At 39.5% G+C, this 19,516-nt stretch overlaps 1 protein-coding gene across 2 annotated transcripts in view; it reads left to right on the top strand.

Annotated features, from left to right (window-relative positions):
• The window catches only part of VWF (von Willebrand factor), a 129,191-nt gene that overhangs the window by 56,433 nt on the left and 53,242 nt on the right, over positions 1–19,516 (top strand). For both annotated transcript variants that reach the window (XM_072352115.1, XM_072352106.1), the window contains exons 21-30: positions 103–237; positions 1,963–2,109; positions 2,802–2,942; positions 4,525–4,644; positions 7,464–7,620; positions 8,145–8,303; positions 11,914–12,049; positions 14,692–16,019; positions 16,603–16,722; positions 17,593–17,736. In XM_072352115.1, the coding sequence (XP_072208216.1) occupies positions 103–237; positions 1,963–2,109; positions 2,802–2,942; positions 4,525–4,644; positions 7,464–7,620; positions 8,145–8,303; positions 11,914–12,049; positions 14,692–16,019; positions 16,603–16,722; positions 17,593–17,736 (2,587 nt within the window). The remainder of the gene's footprint in view (positions 1–102; positions 238–1,962; positions 2,110–2,801; positions 2,943–4,524; positions 4,645–7,463; positions 7,621–8,144; positions 8,304–11,913; positions 12,050–14,691; positions 16,020–16,602; positions 16,723–17,592; positions 17,737–19,516) is intronic.

Raw genomic sequence — 19,516 nt, 5'->3', positions numbered from 1 at the left:
CAGAATAGCTCTCATATTTGAGACTTCCTTTTTCTCTAGACATCTGTATGTGTTTCTAAGATGTCTATCTTAATGATTTACTTATTTGTTTTTGTCTGATAGGATTTCTGCAAGAATAACTCTGGGACATTCCGGATACTTATTTCAAATGAAGGCTGCAGTTTCACTGGTGAAAAGTGCACCAAAAGGGTTATCATTTTGTATAAAAGTGGAGAAATAGAGTTGCTTAATGGAAATGTTCGTAAGCTTATCTTTCTTTCCCTTATTTAAAGAGTTCATTATAATTTTGGAATGTTTGGTAACTTTAGGAATGAATAATTCCAGAAATCCTAAGATATGTCTGGAAATAGTTTTATCTAGGGAAGTAATGTTCTCTCCATTGATTCATTTAAAGATATTCCAAAGAAAGAACATATTAACATTTTTAGTTTGGCTGGTTTGCCAAATGTTACAATCAGAAAGGTCAACATGGTGGAAGGGTGATACATGAGCATAGTAGTGAAGGGACTAGCTTGTACAAAATGGTGTTAGAAAGAAAAGGTGCTCACCCCTCTTTGAAGATCTAGACTCACAGGGAAAACTCCACAAGGGAGGGATTTCCAACCAGAGATCCTACCCCAGGGGCAGTCAGCCCTTAAATGAGGTCTAAGAGAGGTGGAGCCAGACTCCACCCCTTCTGGTCACACAGGTGAACTTTTACCTGTGCTCCCAGAGCTGACTGGGTCCTTTCCCCAGATGCTCAACCAGTGGTTCAGGCCATGTGACTCAACAGTTACCTTACACTTACCATTTTGGCATTTCTGCTTGGTGCAGATTAGATATCAGTTTAAAATGATATTCAATGAAACTCATGTGAGGAGAACTCTTTAAATATCAGAGGTCTAAGACTACTTCAAGCATGGTTAAATGTAAAGAAGAGCTAAGTAGTGACTGTTCTGTGACTAGTAAAACTTCAGACCAAATATAGCCATCTGAAGTAATTAGCACATATGAAGAAAAGAAATAAATAACGACTGAAACTATCTTATCCCCTTGTCAAACGGAAAATCAATAGAGCTGAAATTCTCTCCCCACCCTCCCTTTTCCTACTAAAAAACAGTAAAGAATTGACCAGGATCGACCATGCCACTCCATGAGAGGAAACAAGATTTCTAAAAGGTGTATTTCAGCTCTTTGTCTTAGACTCTGTAGCAGTTAAGACTATCTGCCTCCTAATAGAACTACAGTGTATTACTATGTTTCAATTGTTCAGTTTTCAGAAGTACTGCGCTCTGAACTAGCACCTGGACCAGAAAACTGCAAAGATATTCCCAATGAAATATGAAACCACTCTACCTTTTCCTTGTTTTGAGTAAGCAGATGAAGTTGAACCAGGTTTTGCACAGTCTGCAAATAGTATATAAATTGCTGAGTGTCACTGATACTTGATAGAAACAGAGAACACAATCATATTTAACAATGTCTTTGTGGTGTATATTGACAGCAGGTGAATTATTCAATGAACAACTACAAAATATTTAACTGTTCATTCACTGCCTATGCCTGGCCCTCCTTATAAACCCTACTTCAGTTTCACAGTCTTTTTTGTGTGTGTGTCAGCATTCATCTTTCTCTTAGTAGTGCATGAGACAATACCTCATTCAAAGGTGCAGAAATGTGATGAGATATACTTTGATGATACTGTACTTTCATCCTGATTTGCTCTCCAGAAGCTTTATTTTTAAGGAATTAACTTATCTACAGCAGCTTTTCCAATTACAGACAGACATGTAATTAGTCTTGTATACATCATTTGTTTGCAGGCAAACCCTCTTGGATTATCTGTGTGGTGTCTATGAGCTGTCTGTTCTCTGGCAAACAGCATAGTTGAACATAGCCACTGTTACATAAGTTCATGTCCTGCTGTGAAAATGATATATGTGAAAAAGATCATTGATAATAAAACATGTTTTCATTGTTCAGGTAATCATTAAGGTATCTCCTAAAGACAGCAGTGACATAGAAATCATGAAATCTGGCCGTTATTACATCATTTTACTGGGCAAAAGCATCACTGTGACATGGGATCTTGCCATGGGAGTCTCAGTTATCTTAACAGACAATTTCCATGTAAGTGTTTTTTGTTTTAATTCTTACTCTCACTAAAGAATGCACTTACATCCTCCCCTGAAGACATGCAGATAGATTCCCTTGGACTATTAGGTACTTGCTTTGAAATGAAGAGGTTTTTTTTTTTGTTTGTTTGTTTTTTTTTTTTTTTTTTTTTGTAATACACAAGGGTTGCTTACTTTCCCCAGTGCTTCAACTGTAAAGCCTAAATTCTCTGTCTTTGGAGAAGAGCTACAAAGATGAATGCTATGATGCCTTACAGTAACTGCTTTGAAAGACTTAAAAATTTTTCTTCCATGTACAAGAGGAGCTGTGTAAAGAGCCAGGTTCGCTAGTACTGGTGACTGGAAAGTTATCTTCAGGAATAAAATGCTTCAGGAATAAAATGGGGTAACATGTAATGTTCCTGGACCCGTCCCAAACAGAGCTAACAGGCACCACTAGTCAGAGATGTCTTCTCACCTCCCTGAAGACATGGGGACAGGCTGGTCCTACTTTCAACTAAGCAGAATGGGAACTAAACATCCTGTGTGGCAGACTGTGTATATTTTAGGGAATTTGACAAGGACAGGGATAATTCAGTTTTTAAGACTTTTGCCTTCAAAGCAATAGGTTAAAAAGACTTTTAAACAAAACTCTGAGCCAACCTATAGATGTATCATTTACGTATTTTGTGTTTCTTTCCCTGCAAGGATCAAGTGTGTGGTCTGTGTGGAAATTTTGATGGAATCCAAAACAATGATTTTACCAGCAGCAATGAACATCTTGAAGTAGATCCAGCTGACTTTGGAAACTCTTGGAAAGTTAATACATATTGTGCTGATGTTGAAAAGGTGATTGTGAATGAACTGAGAACTAATTAACACTGTTTACAGTATCACTTAGGAGTGATTAAAGAGCTCTGAAGGGATAGAAATAAACAAAATTGAACTCCTATAATTTTTTCCAATAATATTGTTTTTTGAAATCTGATGAAAGATCAGTTAAGTTTTTTAATGCATCTGGGCATCTTGGCTTTAGATGAATGTTAGCACAGCCAGTCTGAATGGTAAAGACTTCACAGAGTTTGCCAGCCTAGATGCTAGAAATCCAGGTATAACCAGAAATCTCATTGTGAAACTTAATTAAAACAAAAATAACAACAAAAAACACCTCAACCAGTTGTAATTTTCAGACAGAAAAAAATCAGATAAATGTTTCATATTTTTCCATCCAAACTTCTGTATCCCACATCTTAGTTCATCCATTTGTGAATGGCTCAATGCATAGACTGATTTCTTTCTGTATGATTTAGGATGTTATTTAGAGAGCATTCTGTTATTGTTTTCAGATTATAGAGGCATGAACAGAAAAGGCAAGGTACAAGAGTGAATATAAAACCTTTTTGCCATGTTATCACTGCTTCTGAATTTTGAGAAGCTTAATTGCTATCTGAAGGTGTTACCTAAGTCCTTGTCCAGGAGATAATGTGATTTTACAGTGTACTAATTATGCTACAAGGGAGAGTGCGCTTCTTCTTTTCCAAGTGCTGTGTTTTGAAGAAAGAATCTGAATAATAAATTTGTCTCAAGCTCACAAATAATATGTTTAAACATATTTCCAAACTTAAAATTTTGGAAACAATTTTAAGACAACTTTTTTGATGTTTAAAAAATGAAAATTTTCACTCATGTGATGCCTTTAAGGCTGAAAACTGCCTCAAAAACTGGCCTATGTTTTCAAAGGGAGGAAGAAGAGGCCATTTTTAGATCTTTCCTCAAAATATTTAAATAATTAGAAAACAAAATGAAATATTATAATAGATATATATATTATATAGATATATAACAGAATTTTGAGTTAGTTTACTTATGTGCAGTGACATCGCTTCAGTGTTAATTTCCTTTCTATTCATTTATATAAATACATACATGTATATAAATAAATACACATAAAAATGAATAAACTATATATGAGTTGACTGAAGAACAGGAGAAATTACAGTAATGAGGAGTGAGACCTGTAGGATAGAATCTACAATATATCACTATGGTAAATATCACGTCAATATCTGTGGTCTTAGATAAATTAAAATGGAAACTTCTGAGCCTTTTTGCATTCAGCAGTGACCTTGGCTATTGTCTTCTGAAGAGTGGTTGTATTTGTGAGCCTCCCACACCTTCTGAAGAGCTGTGAATAGGCTAGGATAGGTGTTTGGTACAGCAACACTTACCATTAAGATTATATCTGTGTTGTTAAGACAGCAGCATGCAAGAGCTGGAGAAAATGTGGGAGGTGACCTACTCTGCTTTGCATTCTGCAAATTGCTATTGTTATGAAAAATGTCTAAAGTGAATGAATCTCTTTAGTTTGAAGAGTCCTGAGGTTCTGAAAGCAAGTCTAATGCAGTGTGTACATGTCTCTTAAATTATTAAGTTCAACTGGGAACAGACCCTGGTGTCTCCACTGTGTAATGACAACGTATTGAAGCAGGTGATGGTAGAAACATCATGCAACATTCTATCTGGAGGTCTCTTTGAAGAATGCAAAAAACTTGTAAGTATTGTGTCCCATGTTTCTCATTTCTCAGTTCTTCATGACATGTGCTGATAGTTATTACAGCCGAGGGAAAAAGTGCAGTTGTTCTGACAGCACACGGAACATGGAGACTACCTAATCGGTAATCTCATCTGTGATCCTGTCTGTAGCTGACACTTCATTTGAAAATGCAAGATTGCCTTAGTGGAAAATCAGAGAAAAACTTCTGCTTGAGGAAAATTTCATGACAGATGCATGAAGTCAAAAAGAGGGGTTGGCATTTTGGGATGGAAGGGTGGAGGAAAAGTTAACCTAATATAATGCCATTCAAACTTCATTCTACTCAAACTGCACAAGACAGTTTGGTAATAGGGCTCAAAATCACAGAATCACAGAATGACCTGGGTTGGAAGGGACCTCAAGGATCATGTAGTTCCAACCCCCCTGCCTAGCAGGGCCACCAAACATACACATTTACTAGATCAGGTTGCCCAGGGCCCTGTCCAACCTGGCCTTGAACACCTCCAAGGACGAGGCATCCACAACCTCCCTGGGCAGCCTGTTCCAGGGCCTAACCACTCTCCTAGTAAAGAACTTCCCCCTAACATCCAACCTAAATCTTCCCTCCTTCAACTTGGATCCATTTCCCCTAGTCCTGCTATTGTCTGCTCTTTCAAAGAGTTTACTCCCCTCCTGGGCGTAGGTTCCCTTCAGGTATTGAAAGGCTGCAATGAGGTCACCCCGAAGCCTTCTCTGCTCCAGCCTGAACAAGCCTAACTCCTTCAGTCTGTCCTCATAGGGGAGGTGCTCCAGGCCCCTGATCATCTTCGTGGCCCTCCTCTGGACCCTTTCCAAAATCTCTATGTCTTTCTTGTACTGAGGGCTCCACACCTGGACACAGTACTCCAGATGGGGCCTCACAAGAGCCGAGTAGAGAGGGACAATCACTTCCCTATCCCTGCTGACCACCCCTCTCCTGATGGAGCCCAGGATCCCATTTGCCTTCCGAGCTGCCAGAGCACACTGCTGGCTCATGTTGAGTCTCTCATCCATCAGGACCCCTAGGTCCTTCTCTGCCGAGCTGCTCTCAAGGACCACAGCCTGTACAGGTGCCTGGGGTTCTTCCGGCCCAAGTGCAAAACCTTGCACTTTGCTGTGTTGAACCTCATTAGGTTCACCTGAGCCCAGCTTTCCAGCCTGTCGAGGTCCCTCTGAATGGCATCCCTTCCTTCCACCGTATGAACCGCACCACTCAGCTTGGTGTTGTCAGCAAACTTGCTGAGGGTGCACTCCATTCCCTCATCAATGTCATTAATAAAGATGTTAAAGAGCACTGGTCCCAAGACAGACCCTTGGGGGACACTGCTCATTACCGGCCTCCACCTGGACATAGAGCCATTGACCACCACCCTCTGTCTGCGGCCTTTCAACCAATTGCTTATCCATCGAGTTGTCCACCCATCAAATCCACTTCCCTCCAATTTGGAGGTGAGGATACGGTGGGGGACCATGTCAAAGGCCTTGCTCAGGTCATGGTAAATGACATCAGTCGCCTTCCCTTCGTCCACCATCGCTGTCACTCCATCATAGAAGGCCACAAGATTAGTTAAGCTTGACCTTCCCCTGGTGAAGCCGTGCTGGCTGTCTCAGATCACATGCTCATTCTTTATGTGATCGAGCATGTCCAGGAGGATCTGTTCTATGATCTTCCCAGGCATGGAGATGAGACTCACCGGTCTGTAGTTCCCTGAGTCCTCCCTGCTCCCCTTCTTGTAAATGGGAGTGACGTGACCCTTCCTCCAGTCATCCGGGACCTCACCTGACAGCCACGACTTCTCAAATATGATGGAGAGCGGCTCAGCAACCACCTCAGCCAGCTCCTTCAGGACTCTGGGATGCACGCCATCTGGCCCCATAGACTTATACTCATTCAGTCTAAGGAGGCAATCTCGGACTTGCTCTACCCTTACAGTGGGGAGGGATTTACCTCCTTGGTCCCCACATAGAGGTATGGGGGTGCAAGACTTAGGGACGTGAAAAAGACTAGAATCCTGGCCACCAGTAAAGACCGAGGTGAAGAACTCATTCAGCACCTCAGCTTTCTCTTCATCTGTTGAAGCCATTTCTCCTTTTAAATTTACCAAAGTAGGTATGTCCGTTTTGGCCTGTCTCTTCTGGCCAATGTACCTGTAGAAGGTTTTCTTATTGTTTTTCACATCCCTTGCCAAGTTCAGTTCTGCCTGCGCCTTGGCTTCCCTGATCCCACGTCTGCAAGTCCGGACGGCATCCCTGTATTCTTCCCAGGTGACACAGCGTTGTTTCCAGAGCTTGTACACCCCTTTCTTCGCCCTCAGTTCTCTCAGCAGGTCCTTGCTGAGCCATGCGGGTTTCCTACCTCGCCTGCCCACTTTCTTATTCAGAGGAACGGAGACCTCTTGTGCTTCCAGGAGGGCATCCTTGAAGAGCAGCCAGCTCTCCTCAACATCCTTGTCTTTGAGGGCAGCACTCCAGGGGTTCATGGCCAGCAATCCATTGAGTAGCTTGAAGTCTGCTCTTCTAAAGTTCAGTGGATTTTATAATATATATATGATATAAATTTATAATTTTAAATTTTATAAAGCTGATTCACATAAGGAGTAGTAAGGTGAACAATAAACTACAATGCCTGTGACAGAGAATGTGGCCCCATTTGAGTTCTTGCTGGGATAAGGAAAAGGATCTGCACTGATTTACATAACATCTCAGCTCTTGGTGAGTGAAGCAGCCAAACCATCTGAAATAAGTATGTGTAGGTTAAGGTGATTTAGTGTAACGTATCCTAAATTTATCTTTTTCAGGTGAATCCTGAGCCCTACATAGATATTTGCATGTACGACACTTGTGCCTGTGAATCTGTTGGAGACTGTGCTTGCTTCTGTGATGCTATAGCAGCCTATGCACATGTCTGTGCACAAAAGGGTGTCATTGTTCACTGGAGATCACCAGATCTGTGCCGTAAGTATGACGTAGATGGGGAAGAACTGGAAATTATTTTAACTGGCAAATAAATAGAAAAGGTTTAAGTCCTTTATCAAGAAGACATTGGCTCAGCTAGACTGTCCTTATCTAGTTCTGTTCCCTCTGATGTCCAGAGAAATTCACTGTATTGGGACAAAGATAGCAACTCATGGTAACTTTTCACCTCCCTTTTCTATTTACTTTGAAAAGTGATTCACTCAACAGGGGATAGAATGGATAGACCAGTCAAATCCAGATTTTTTAAAATATATGTAGAGTGTGTTCTTAGTAATCATTTTTGTCAAGAACAACTCTCCCTCATCTATGTCAAGTATTTCATTATGTGAAAATATATTTGTAGTAGCCTGCCCTGGATGGACTGGGGGAAGATATTTTAAGTTGTAAATCTGTCTTTCTTAATACATATGTGGTTCACCTTGTACTCAGTTTAGTGTCTTATTTCTGAAAGACATGATGACTTCAGTGTTTGATTTTTTGCCTCCAATTCTTTTATTGCATAGCACAAAGCTGTGAGAACCTAAATAAACATGAATTAGATTATCAATGTGAATGGAGATACAATAGCTGTGGACCTGCTTGTCCTATAACATGCCAGCACACACAACCTTTGAAGTGCCCTCTACAGTGTGTAGAAGGATGCCATGTTCACTGTCCTGCAGGTAGGTCCATCTTTTGCTGTAGTCAGTTTATTATGGTCTCACAGTCCAGGAATATTCATGGATTTCTAAGGATGGAAATTACTTAAGATTTAGATACTGCAGTTAATTCCTCAACAGTCTTATTGACATATTTTCACCACAATTTCTTGCAGCTCAAGTTGGAATTTGGTTAGAAATCCTCGTTTGTGTCTGTGAGACGAGGATGTGTGGTGGGCACTAAATGGAAGAGAAGAATGGAACATTGTCAGCAAGAGAGATAAGACAGGAACAATGTAATCAGGGAGATAGGGGAGATAGGGGGATTAGGGGCTGTTTATTGACAAAGGCTGTTGCCTGTGTAGGGTATGAATTTGTGCTGGATGCAGTGATATGAAATCCAGGAAGGAAACTCTCTAATTGTAATCTGGAGTTAGAAAGCCAGTGTTCCCTATGATACATACAAAGCAACTTGATAAACCAACACTGGGAGTTCAGGTTCTTCATCTGAACAATTAAGACATCCATGTGCAATACATTGGCATACATATTCATTCTTTTCCAAGAATTCAGTAATACTTGCTAATGTCCCTCTGGGAATGCATAGTAGGGGCCTCTGGTGGTCTTAAATCACTTACTTTCTCCTCATTTTTCCATCATCAGCTTCCTCCTAGTGCCCTATGGCCAATTTTTTAGCTGTTTTTCCCCAATTTGGAAAACTTCCATTACTTGTTATGCCATAATGAGCAGCTTTCTATCTTGGTGCACTGTAACTCATAACAATTTATGTGGAACTCAAAAAAAGTTCTTGCACCTGGTGGATGCAAAGATTAAAATAGTCTTACTGTGACTTCATTGCTTCTGTGAAGCAGAATTGTTGACAAGAACAAGGCTATTCACACACCAAGCAAAGCTAAACTGAAATATTTTAGAGCTAACATCGATCAATTCCTTTTAATAAATTAGTATATTGATTGTTAAGCTATGATGTTGATCTTGATAGCTAAACCAGCCTATTTTAATACTCATAAAATGCTTGCCTTCCAAGCAGCTACTGTGGTGGAGGAAATTCATCAACTTGACCTGCTCACTGCACTCAGGGTTTTGATGCTCCTGAAGTTGCCTGGCAGCTTTCAGCTTAGCTGTACCCATTCACTTTCTTAGAAAGGGGAAACTGAAAAAAGTTCAGGAGGAAAGTATGAAAGACAAGGAAGATCCAAATGAAGAGCGAAAACTCAAGTGAATATATAGCTAATAAGATCGGAGTGAAAAGACATACAAGCAGAAAAAGAAAGTATTTTAAGACCAAAAACAGTTATTCTGGGTCTTGGTATTTCTGTTAGCACATTACAGAAAGGTTATAACTTTATGTATTAAATATGATACTCAAGCCTTCAGTATTCAGTATAGATCAGCTTGATCTAAAGAACAAAAAAAGAGTTTATGGTCTCTGGAAGAGTGGGTGAGCTACTTATGAGGATTACAGGTTTGTAGTGAGGCTGTGCAGGGAGAAAATTAGGAAGGCCAAGGCTCAGCTAGAACTGAGCTTGGCTGCTAAGGTTAAGGAGAATAGTAAATATTTTTATAAACACATCAACGGCAAGAGGAAGGCTAGGGAAAATCTCCATCCCTTGTTGGATTCTGAAGGCAACTTGGTCACTGAGGATCGGGATAAGGCTGAGGTACTTAATACCTTCTTTGCCTCGGTCTTCAATAGTAATGCTTGTAACTCCCTGGAAACACAGCCCCCTGTACTGGTAGATCGGAAGGGGGAACAAAACGAGCCCTGTGTGATCTGCAGCGAGATGGTTCTGGACCTGCTTCAAAAGCTGGATGTTTATAAGTCCATGGGTCTGGATGGGTTGCACCCTAGGGTGCTGAGACAGTTGGTAGATGTGGTTGCCAAACCACTCTTCATAATTTTTCAGCAGTCTTGTCTGACTGGGGATGTCCCAGTGGATTGGAGACTGGCGAATGTGATGCCAGTCTTCAAAAGGGCTGGAAAGATGATCCTGGTCCATCAGTCTCACCTCGGTGCCCGGGAAGGTTATGGAAAGGATAATCTCAGGTATCATCATGGATGAACTAAAGGTCAGCCAAGGGATCAGGCCTAGTCAGCATGGGTTTATGAACGGTAGATCCTGCCTGACTAACCTGATTTCATTCTATGCCAAGGTGACCCGCTTTGTAGATGAAGGTAAGGCTGTCGATGTGGTCTACCTGGATTTCGGTAAGGCCTTTGACACTGACCCCCAGAACATTCTGGTAGAGAAGCTGGCTGCCCGTGGTTTGGATGGGCGCACACTCTGCTGGGTGAAGAGCTGGTTGGATGGCTGGGCCCAGAGAGTTGTGGTCAATGAAGTGGAATCCAGTTGGTGGCTGGTCACGAGCGGCATCCCCCAGGGCTTGGTGCTTGGGCCACTTCTGTTTAACATCTTCATTGATAATCTGGATGAGGGGATTGAGTGCACCCTCAGTAAGTTCGCAGACGACACTAAGATGGGAGGGAGTGTTGATCTGCATGAGGGGAGAAGGGCACTACAGAGGGACCTGGATAGACTTGATCGATGGGCCAAGGTGAATGGAATGAGTTTCAATAGGGCCAAGTGTCGGGTCCTGCATTTTGGTCACAACAACCCCAGGCAACCCTACAGGCTTGGGGAAGTGTGGCTAGAAAGCTCCCAGACGGAAAGGGACCTTGGTGTGCTGATGGACAGTCGGCTGCATATGAGCCAGCAGTATGCCCAGGTGGCCAAGAGGGCCAATGGCATCCTGGCTTGTATCAAGAATGGTGTGCTGAGCAGGACTAAGGAAGTCATCCTGCCCCTGTACTCGGCACTGGTGAGGCCTCACCTTGAGTACTGTGTTCAGTTTTGGGCACCTCAGTGCAAGAAAGACATGGAGGTACTGGAGCAGGTCCAGAGAAGGGCAACGAGGCTTGTGAAGGGCTTGGAGAATCAGCCCTACGAGGAGAGGCTAAGGACGCTGGGGCTGTTTAGTCTGGGGAAAAGGAGGCTGAGGGGAGACCTTATCACCCTCTTCCAGTACCTGAAAGGTTCTTACAGGCAGAGTGGGGCAGGTCTCTTCTCACTAGTGACATGTGACAGGACGAGGGGAAATGGCCTCAAGTTGCGCCAGGGCAAATTTAGGTTGGATATTAGGAAGAACTTCTTTACAGAAAGGGTAGTTAGGTACTGGACTTGATGATCTTCAAGGTCTGGATCTTCAAGGAAACCAACCTGGGTAATTCTATGATTCTATGATTCAGGTAATAGACATTTAAATAATACTTCAGTATGATCAGGAATTAGGAAATAAGGGGACAAATCAATAATGTACATGTGAAAAGAAAAATGTTTCTTTCTCGTGACATTTTTAATACTTTGCTCTGAACTTTCTGTATGGTCCTGCCTGTTGCAGGTTCTGTAATGAGTAAAGTGTTTCCAGTATCCCACTAAAACAAAAACTGTTTGTGAAGTCAAACTTACAGTGGCATTAACACTAGATGAGAATTCATAACTTGAACCCAACTCAGAAAACTAGTCATTATTTTTTTAAGCAGTATAAATGCAATGATTGAGTTTGCAATTCAAGAATACTGGCATTTTTATACCACTATTCCATTTCAAAACAGGGAAAGTACTTGATGAACTATCCCTGGATTGTGTCAGTCCAGAAGACTGTCCAGTGTGTGCAGTTGGAGATGTCAAGATCCCACATGGAAGGAGAATAGTTTTGAGCAGAGATGATCCGCAGCACTGCCAATCTTGGTATGATGGAAGAGTTTATACAGTGAAATAGAATGTCTGTTGAGAAGGATGAAGAGAGAGAGGTGAAATGCATCCCCATAAACAAGTTTATGGACTTAACTGTAAATACAGTACTGAAGATGAAGCTTAGAAACCCTCTTCTGTGTCAATACTCTTAAATAAACTGAAAATGAACTTTTTTGATGGGTGGGATAATTGGATGATAATTGAATTTAAGAAAGAGAAATCCATTAATTCCTTTCAACAATGTCTTTTCCCACATACGATAACCCCACTAATTTAAATCATTTTCTGTTGTAAGGTGTGATTCAACATCAGTAAAGTCATCAAAACTCTTTCCTCCTGCTGGTACTAAACAAAATTCTATATGTATAGTGCAAGATCAAAAAATGCACTACATCTTGAACTTTCTAGATTATGAACTGTTGGAACTGTGTAGCATAATTGGAAAAATAGTTTCCCTGAGATTTTAAGATGACATCCTGTGGTCTGATCCTGTATGCATGCATTTCCAGCTATTACAAAATTAATGCAAACGCACTATTCTGTGCGTTATGTGGGATTAGGCTCTTCAAAGTGGCAGAGACAGATTTTCATACTGTATACTGCTAAATAGCATATTACACAAAGTTCTGTATTACCTGAAAGTTTGGCCTGCTTCTATTGTCTAGTCTCTTGATGGATAATTTAACTTATAACTCCTAATGCTGTGAATACAAAAATCCTTTCCATCATGTAATTTGATCTTATCTGACAGAAACTGAGTTGTAAAACTGCAGTAGCTATTAGCCCATACACCTTGGCTACTAACATACTTAGCTCTAGCAAAAGGCTGGAGGTAGTGTGCATCTGCTTTATAAACCCAAGACATGAGACTCTTAGGCTGGTCAATAATTAGAAGAAAACAAAACCATCAGTAAATCAACTGTATACACAAAAGAGTCTTCATAAATGAGTCTATGTTCCCTAACTTTTGAAATTCTTAATAACTTTTCTTAAATGTTGGTCCATTGGCTGCTGCTCACAAAAGACTGCAGAGTATTAGGATAACTTACCTCAGTAGGGAAACATCTTTTTGCATAGTTGTCACCTAATTTAGAGTGCCTACACCACCTGTATAAACAATAAAAGATATTGAATAAAAATGAATTTTATAGCAAATATCCAAAGGAGATTAGAAACTAGAAAAATCTTGTTCATATTAAAATAATAAGTCTTCTGTTGCTATACATTAATGCAAAAAATATCTGAGCATTCTTCTAACTGAAGAATGTCTAAAAAGACATTCAAAGCAGCATGAAAATAACATAGCCCTGGGAGAACTTAAAACTAAACTAAGATGCTGTATGTAAAATGACGTATTTTCCTGAAAAAAAAAAAAAAAGAAAGAAAAAAAAAAGATAATTTCTTCTAGCACTGACTTGTTCAGTCTGTACATCTTTGGTTTTCTCTGGCAGCTAAAATTAGTACTTTTTAATCCTTACTCCTTCATATACTTTCCATATTCTCTATCTTACACTGATCAGTAATACAAGTAAAATATCTTTACTGAATCAGAACTACGTTGTTCATGAGTACAGATGTACTGATCTTTGGTGAGATAAGCGAAATAAAGAAAATGATGCAAACAGAAATTAGCAGAGCAGAAGTGTTAAAGCTTTGCTAAAGTTAGTAAGAAATGAATTATAAACAAGTTCCTAAAAGGTGGAGAGTGACAGAAGTGAAAAATCTTACGGGATTAAGAAAGGATTAGCAGTGGAAAATGTAGAGAAGCATTGGGAAGCAAAGAACACTAGGACTAGAAGGGAGAAGAGAATAATGTAATAAAGGAGGTGAGCAGACACTGTGAGGGAAGACAAGTAAGAAGATAAGAGAAAACAGATAAAATACATAGAGACTGGAAAATAGAAAACAGTGTGGGGAAGACAATGAAACAGACATTAAAAAACATAGAGGATGAATATAGAGACATACTTGGTTAGCAGAGGACATGACTGTGAGCCTAGGCTCTTTTTTTGTTGACAAATGAACATGTACCAGAGCTATTCAATGCAAAATGAAGTCAGAAAAAGTCAAAGGAAACCAGTACAATTTAGATGTGGATAGAAAGCTGCTTACATTTTTCTTTTGCTAAGGTTAAAACCTGAGTAAGCTAAGCCTTTTCACAAAGTCTGCTAAATCTTATCAGACTCTAGGATTTTTCTTTGTATTAGGTGCCTCCAGTTGGCCTCATAGCTTTTCTTTCTTGTGAAGCAAACCACATTTTCCAGTTGAGTTCACCAGGCCTGTAGGTGACTGCATGGCTCAAGCTCAGAGTGTTTCCGCGCTGTTCCTAGACACAGATGTTACATGTTCTACCAAAAGCTATTATAAGAAGAGTACTCTCTGAAAAATACACCATATATTTCCACATTCTTCCTGTATTTAAACAAGCATGCACAAACAGGTCCTCCGAGTGGGTTTAATAGAACTTGGCTATACAATTCCTTGTGGGGAAAAGGATGAAAAAAAAATAAATCACTCTTTTGGTTTTGTTCTAAGATATATAACCAGTGGACTTCCTTTTGTTAGATGTGGGCAGTATGTTATTATAAGCATTGATTCTTTTTTTTTTAATAGTTACTTTTGATGATTTTTTGTAGTCTTTGTGAAGGGAAGAATTTATCCTGTGTGTCCTGTGAACCAGTTGAAGAAATCCTAACACTAACAACACCTACTCCAGAGGAGGACAGAGAATTTGCACCTAGTGAATATTCATGCAGCAAAATGATGGACTTGGCCTTTCTAGTGGATGGCTCCAATAAACTGTCAGAGGAGGACTTTGAACAGCTGAAGACTTTCATAACTGAAATGATGAAGAAACTTCATATCTCTCAAAAGAAAATCCGAGTGTCAATTTTGGTATATAGGACTGGGCCTACAATCTACCTTGGCCTTAAAGATATCAAAACACAGTCCCAGATGAAAAAAATTGTCCAAAGTATAAAATACACAGGTGATGAAGTAGCATCTGTTGCTGAAGTCCTTAAATACATTGTGTTTCAGGTGTTTGGAAAAGCAGAAAGGACTAATGCTGCCCAAATTGCGATGCTATTTATAGCAAGCAAGTCTCCAGGAAAAGTTCGCACCATCATCCCAGCCTTGAAGAATAAAAAAATCACAGTGATACCTGTGGGAATTGGACCATATGCTAATGTGGAACAAATTCGATTCATTGAAAAGCAGTTGCATAGTAGAGCCTTCCAAATGAACAATGTGTTGGAGCTAATGGATAACAGAGATCTTCTAATTGATTATCTGTGTGATCTTGGACCTGCAGAAGGTTCTCCTGTGCCCACCCCAACAATGTCTAATGACATATTTCCTCAGTGGGTGCTTACAGTACCACCACGCTTCTCAGAAAATCCCACTCCAAAAAGTCTGGACATTGCTTTTGTTGTTGAAGGATCTGACAATGTAGGACAGGAAAATTTTGAAATCATCAAGAAGTTCCTTGAGAAGGTGCTCACAGAAATGAATATAGGACAAGAAAATATTCATGTTACTGTCATGCAGTATTCAGACACTATCACTCTGGAGTATTCCTTAAGGGAAATGCAGTCTAAAGAAAGTATTATTGAGAAAGTGAGGAGTATACCCTACAAAGGAGGGAAGGCCACCAACACTGGGCATGCCCTTGACTATATTTCCAAACATACATTTACACCAGCAAATGGGGGCAGGCAGAATGTGCCTCACTTGGTATATATGGTGTCGTCCAATCCTTCCACTGATGTTATAACACAACATCCTATGAGCATAAATGTTATTCCCATAGGCATAACTCCCAGTGCAAATATCCAAGAGCTCAAAATGATCAGTCAACCTAATAGGCCAATAATCTTGCAAAGTTACAGCACACTTATTGAAGTAGCACCTGAATTAGTGTTGCAGTCATGCTGCTCTCATAAATCTTGGACAGAAATACCAGGTAAAGTTGGATGTATTCTTTGTATAATTACCTGTTTCCTCTATCCTGTCTTCTCTGTTTTTACTTCACATATCTGAAATTTCTCATATCTGAATTGATATTTTGTACAAATGCCAATGAAGGACCATTTATCCTTATCAGAATCAGGTGATTCCACCTGAGTTTGGCAGTGCCATCCACAAACCTGCAGACATTCTGCTGTGGGCTGAGCAGTTCTTGGCTATGTTTGTCAGTAAATGTACAGTAGCTTTCAGATAGGATGGAATGTAAGAGCAGAAAAAAAGACTATTCTCATCTATCCACGTCAAGCTAGTAAAAAAGGTCTTCTCACCTAAAGTGACTAAACTCTTTGTTTTCCTGGTATATTATTTTTAGTCCTCTGAGAGCAAAATAACATTAGCAGAAAAGATGGAATTGAAATACAAATCTTGAGCCCTTCATTGAAGAAGCAATGCTTACTCTTTCAGCTTTGTTTTCTCCAACTGCAGCCATCTGCCTTTTCTACTCCTACCAATAGATAAGTAGATGTTAGTTCTGCTTATTGTGCTTAGATAAGCTCTTTATTTTTTTCCTTCCAACTCAGAGTTGTGCAGCAAACCTATGGATGTCATGTTTCTTCTGGATGGAAGTCCCAGTATTGGAGCATCAGAATTTGAGGAAATGAAAAACTTTGTACTGGCATTTATTGGAAGTGCTGATATCAGTATGTGCCTATCTTTTAATTCAAAAAACATGACTTTCAAATTCTTTTGCTTATACTAGATAAAAACAACCCACAATTTATTTTTTTTTTTAATTTTTTTTTCTTTATGATGGCAAAATTGTTCATAAAAGTTAGATTCATATATTTTATGTAAAACATTTCCACTGTGGATCTTTGTGTCCTGATTTCAGCACTATTTGATGCACTACATGGACACCCCTGTCCATTGCACAGAGATTGTAACAAGATGATCTCTAAGGTCCCTTCCAACCCAAGCCATTTGTGGCCTATTCCAGTACATGAAAAAATTTTACATTTGTATTGAGAAAAATTAAGCTAATAGAACTTTTGGTTCAGATGTAGTTTAGTTTCCTCCTGCACCAAGATGTTCTGGCAAATAAAGGCTTGCTATTTTATTTGTGAATATCATGATGAAAAATTGCTAGGGCAGTAGCTCTGAAGAGATTCATGTGCATCGAATAGGCAAAGGTGTCCCTGTCAAATGATGGAGAATTACTGAAACAGTTTTTCTGTGGAAGAAAAGCAGGAAAATAAGTGTTCACTTTTGTTTCTGTTCTGGATTAGGTCCAAAAAACTTGAAAATAGTGGTTCAGGTTTGGTTCTGGTTCAAGGAAGAAAGGATAATTCAGAGACCTTCATATTTGTCCTGACCGCAAAGTTTTGGTCTTTGGAATGTGTATTTCTAGTTCTGACCTACCCTGATTGAATATTCAGTTTTCACACACTGACGTAAAGTCCTTGTCTAGTTGTGCTTAATGTAAAACAGAAGCAAAATGTATTGTTAAGATTTTTATTGTAAGACCTTCATATGCATTACTTAAAATGTTTGTTTTCTGCCTTTCACTTCAGGCAATACATCAGTTCATGTGTCTGTTCTCCAGTATGCCAGAGAAAATAATCTAGAAATTTCATTGAACAAGCCTCAGGAAACTGAAAAACTTGTTGAGATGGTGCACTCAATTCAACAGAGGGAACAAGGTCCTACCAGACTGGGTGAGTGATTATGTGGATGTTAATGTTTAAGCAAGAAGAAGAAAAAAAAAGAAACAAGTCCTGTGAATATAGTCCAATTCTTATCACCAGTTTCTGTAAGTGTTTTCCACTAGAATGCTCAGGTTTCTAATTCAATTATTATCACTACTGTATGTGTATTTATTGGTAAAGTTTCAATTTTCTTCATTAAAATGTAACTTTAAATTACTTGAATTTGGTTTTATCTGAATGTATTTTGGAAAGAAGAGCAGCAATTACTTTTTAACTTTGAAGTAATTCCAAGGATTTAAATGTATTTATTTTCAAACAAGCATAACTTGATCAGAAAGTAAAGACTCAGTCATAAACCTTTCAGAATCAATTACTGAGGTATTTAGCAGCATAGCTGCTTATGCTGGATTTGATAGCTGCCCTCTCCAGCTGTTTGTTGCTCTTTGCTGGGCTGGTGTAATGGGTCTTGTTTTGAAACATCTTAGAACATAACTACTGTGTTGTTGAATAGTTTTGTTCCCTTGTCAAATTGCCATGCTAGTCCCACAAGGACTCAGGTTGACACAAAGCTGGGAATGGTGACAGGAAGCAGAGATTATCCACCAAAAATTACTTGTGAAACAGTGTATATTCTGGGTATCTGCATCCTGAAACACACATCTGCTTCAAATTTTTATGTGCTAAAACATGATACAGATTTCCCACTAAATCTGTGGAAATTCAGTACACACGTATTGATTCTAGGGTTCAGCAAGTGGGGTTCCTACAGTTTATCTGATCTTTCACCAGATACACTGAGAATTTTGTTCTTTTGGACTAGAACTACATTTTCTCTGGCAGCAACCTATCATCAGGGTCCTATAAGAGTTGAGGAACATACAGATTTTTAGGATCTTTAGCCTACAACTGGGCTGTAAAAAGTTATTGGTACAGAAAAGTGAGGAAAAAAAACAAAACAAAACCTGACTTCCATAGTTCGCAGAAGGGTTAGCCATGATTGCTTTCTCAGCCTGGAGAAATAAAAACACCAGATGGCTGATGAGACTTTTATAGGCTCATTTTAGGATAAACCATTACATATGAATAGATAATGAAATCTTATATGGTAATGTGTATAGTAAACAATTGTGCAGAATAAATAGGAAACAATCTTTGGGAAACGAAAGGGGAGAGGCAGCCACATGACATATTTGTTAGTGATTTGTTTATGTCTCACTGGAAAATACATAGTGAGTCAAAGTGGAACAGAGTATAAATAATTTCTCCCAGCAAAGTGGTCCTATCCTGCACTTTGCAATATATGTAAACATGGCTGGCTGAGTAGTCCTTGGGAAATTCATGGTCATTGATTTCACTCTGTCTGTGATTCAACCTCTGGAAATACAGATGCTGTTGAAAAAGTTTAGAAAGCCCTCCTTGAATTCTGTACTGCCCTATGCACTTTTTTTTTAAGCTTATAGAGAACTTGATCATATTCACCTCTTGTGCAATCAATGAGTAAACAGAGACTAAACAGATGTATGGTTAAGAAAGATTATTGTAATGGAAAGATAATCAATAATAAATAGAAATGCTCACCATTGTTGAAGGCTTGCATAAAACTCCACAAAGGAGCAACCTCCAGAAAGTGATCTTTCCTTTGCAGCAGTCAGTCCTTAAATGGGATCTAGGAGAGGTATAGCCAGGCTCTACCCCCTTCCAGTAGCATAGCTGAATTGCCTTCCATGGCTGACTCATTGCTTGCCTCGAGTGGTCAATCAGATGTTCAGGCCATGATCAACAGTTTCCC

This window comes from Excalfactoria chinensis, chromosome 1, assembly GCF_039878825.1.
Source record: "Excalfactoria chinensis isolate bCotChi1 chromosome 1, bCotChi1.hap2, whole genome shotgun sequence".
In the NCBI taxonomy this organism is placed as follows: domain Eukaryota; kingdom Metazoa; phylum Chordata; class Aves; order Galliformes; family Phasianidae; genus Excalfactoria; species Excalfactoria chinensis.
The sequence above is the reverse complement of the archived record's forward strand: the minus strand, read 5'-3'. Positions and strand labels throughout refer to the sequence as shown.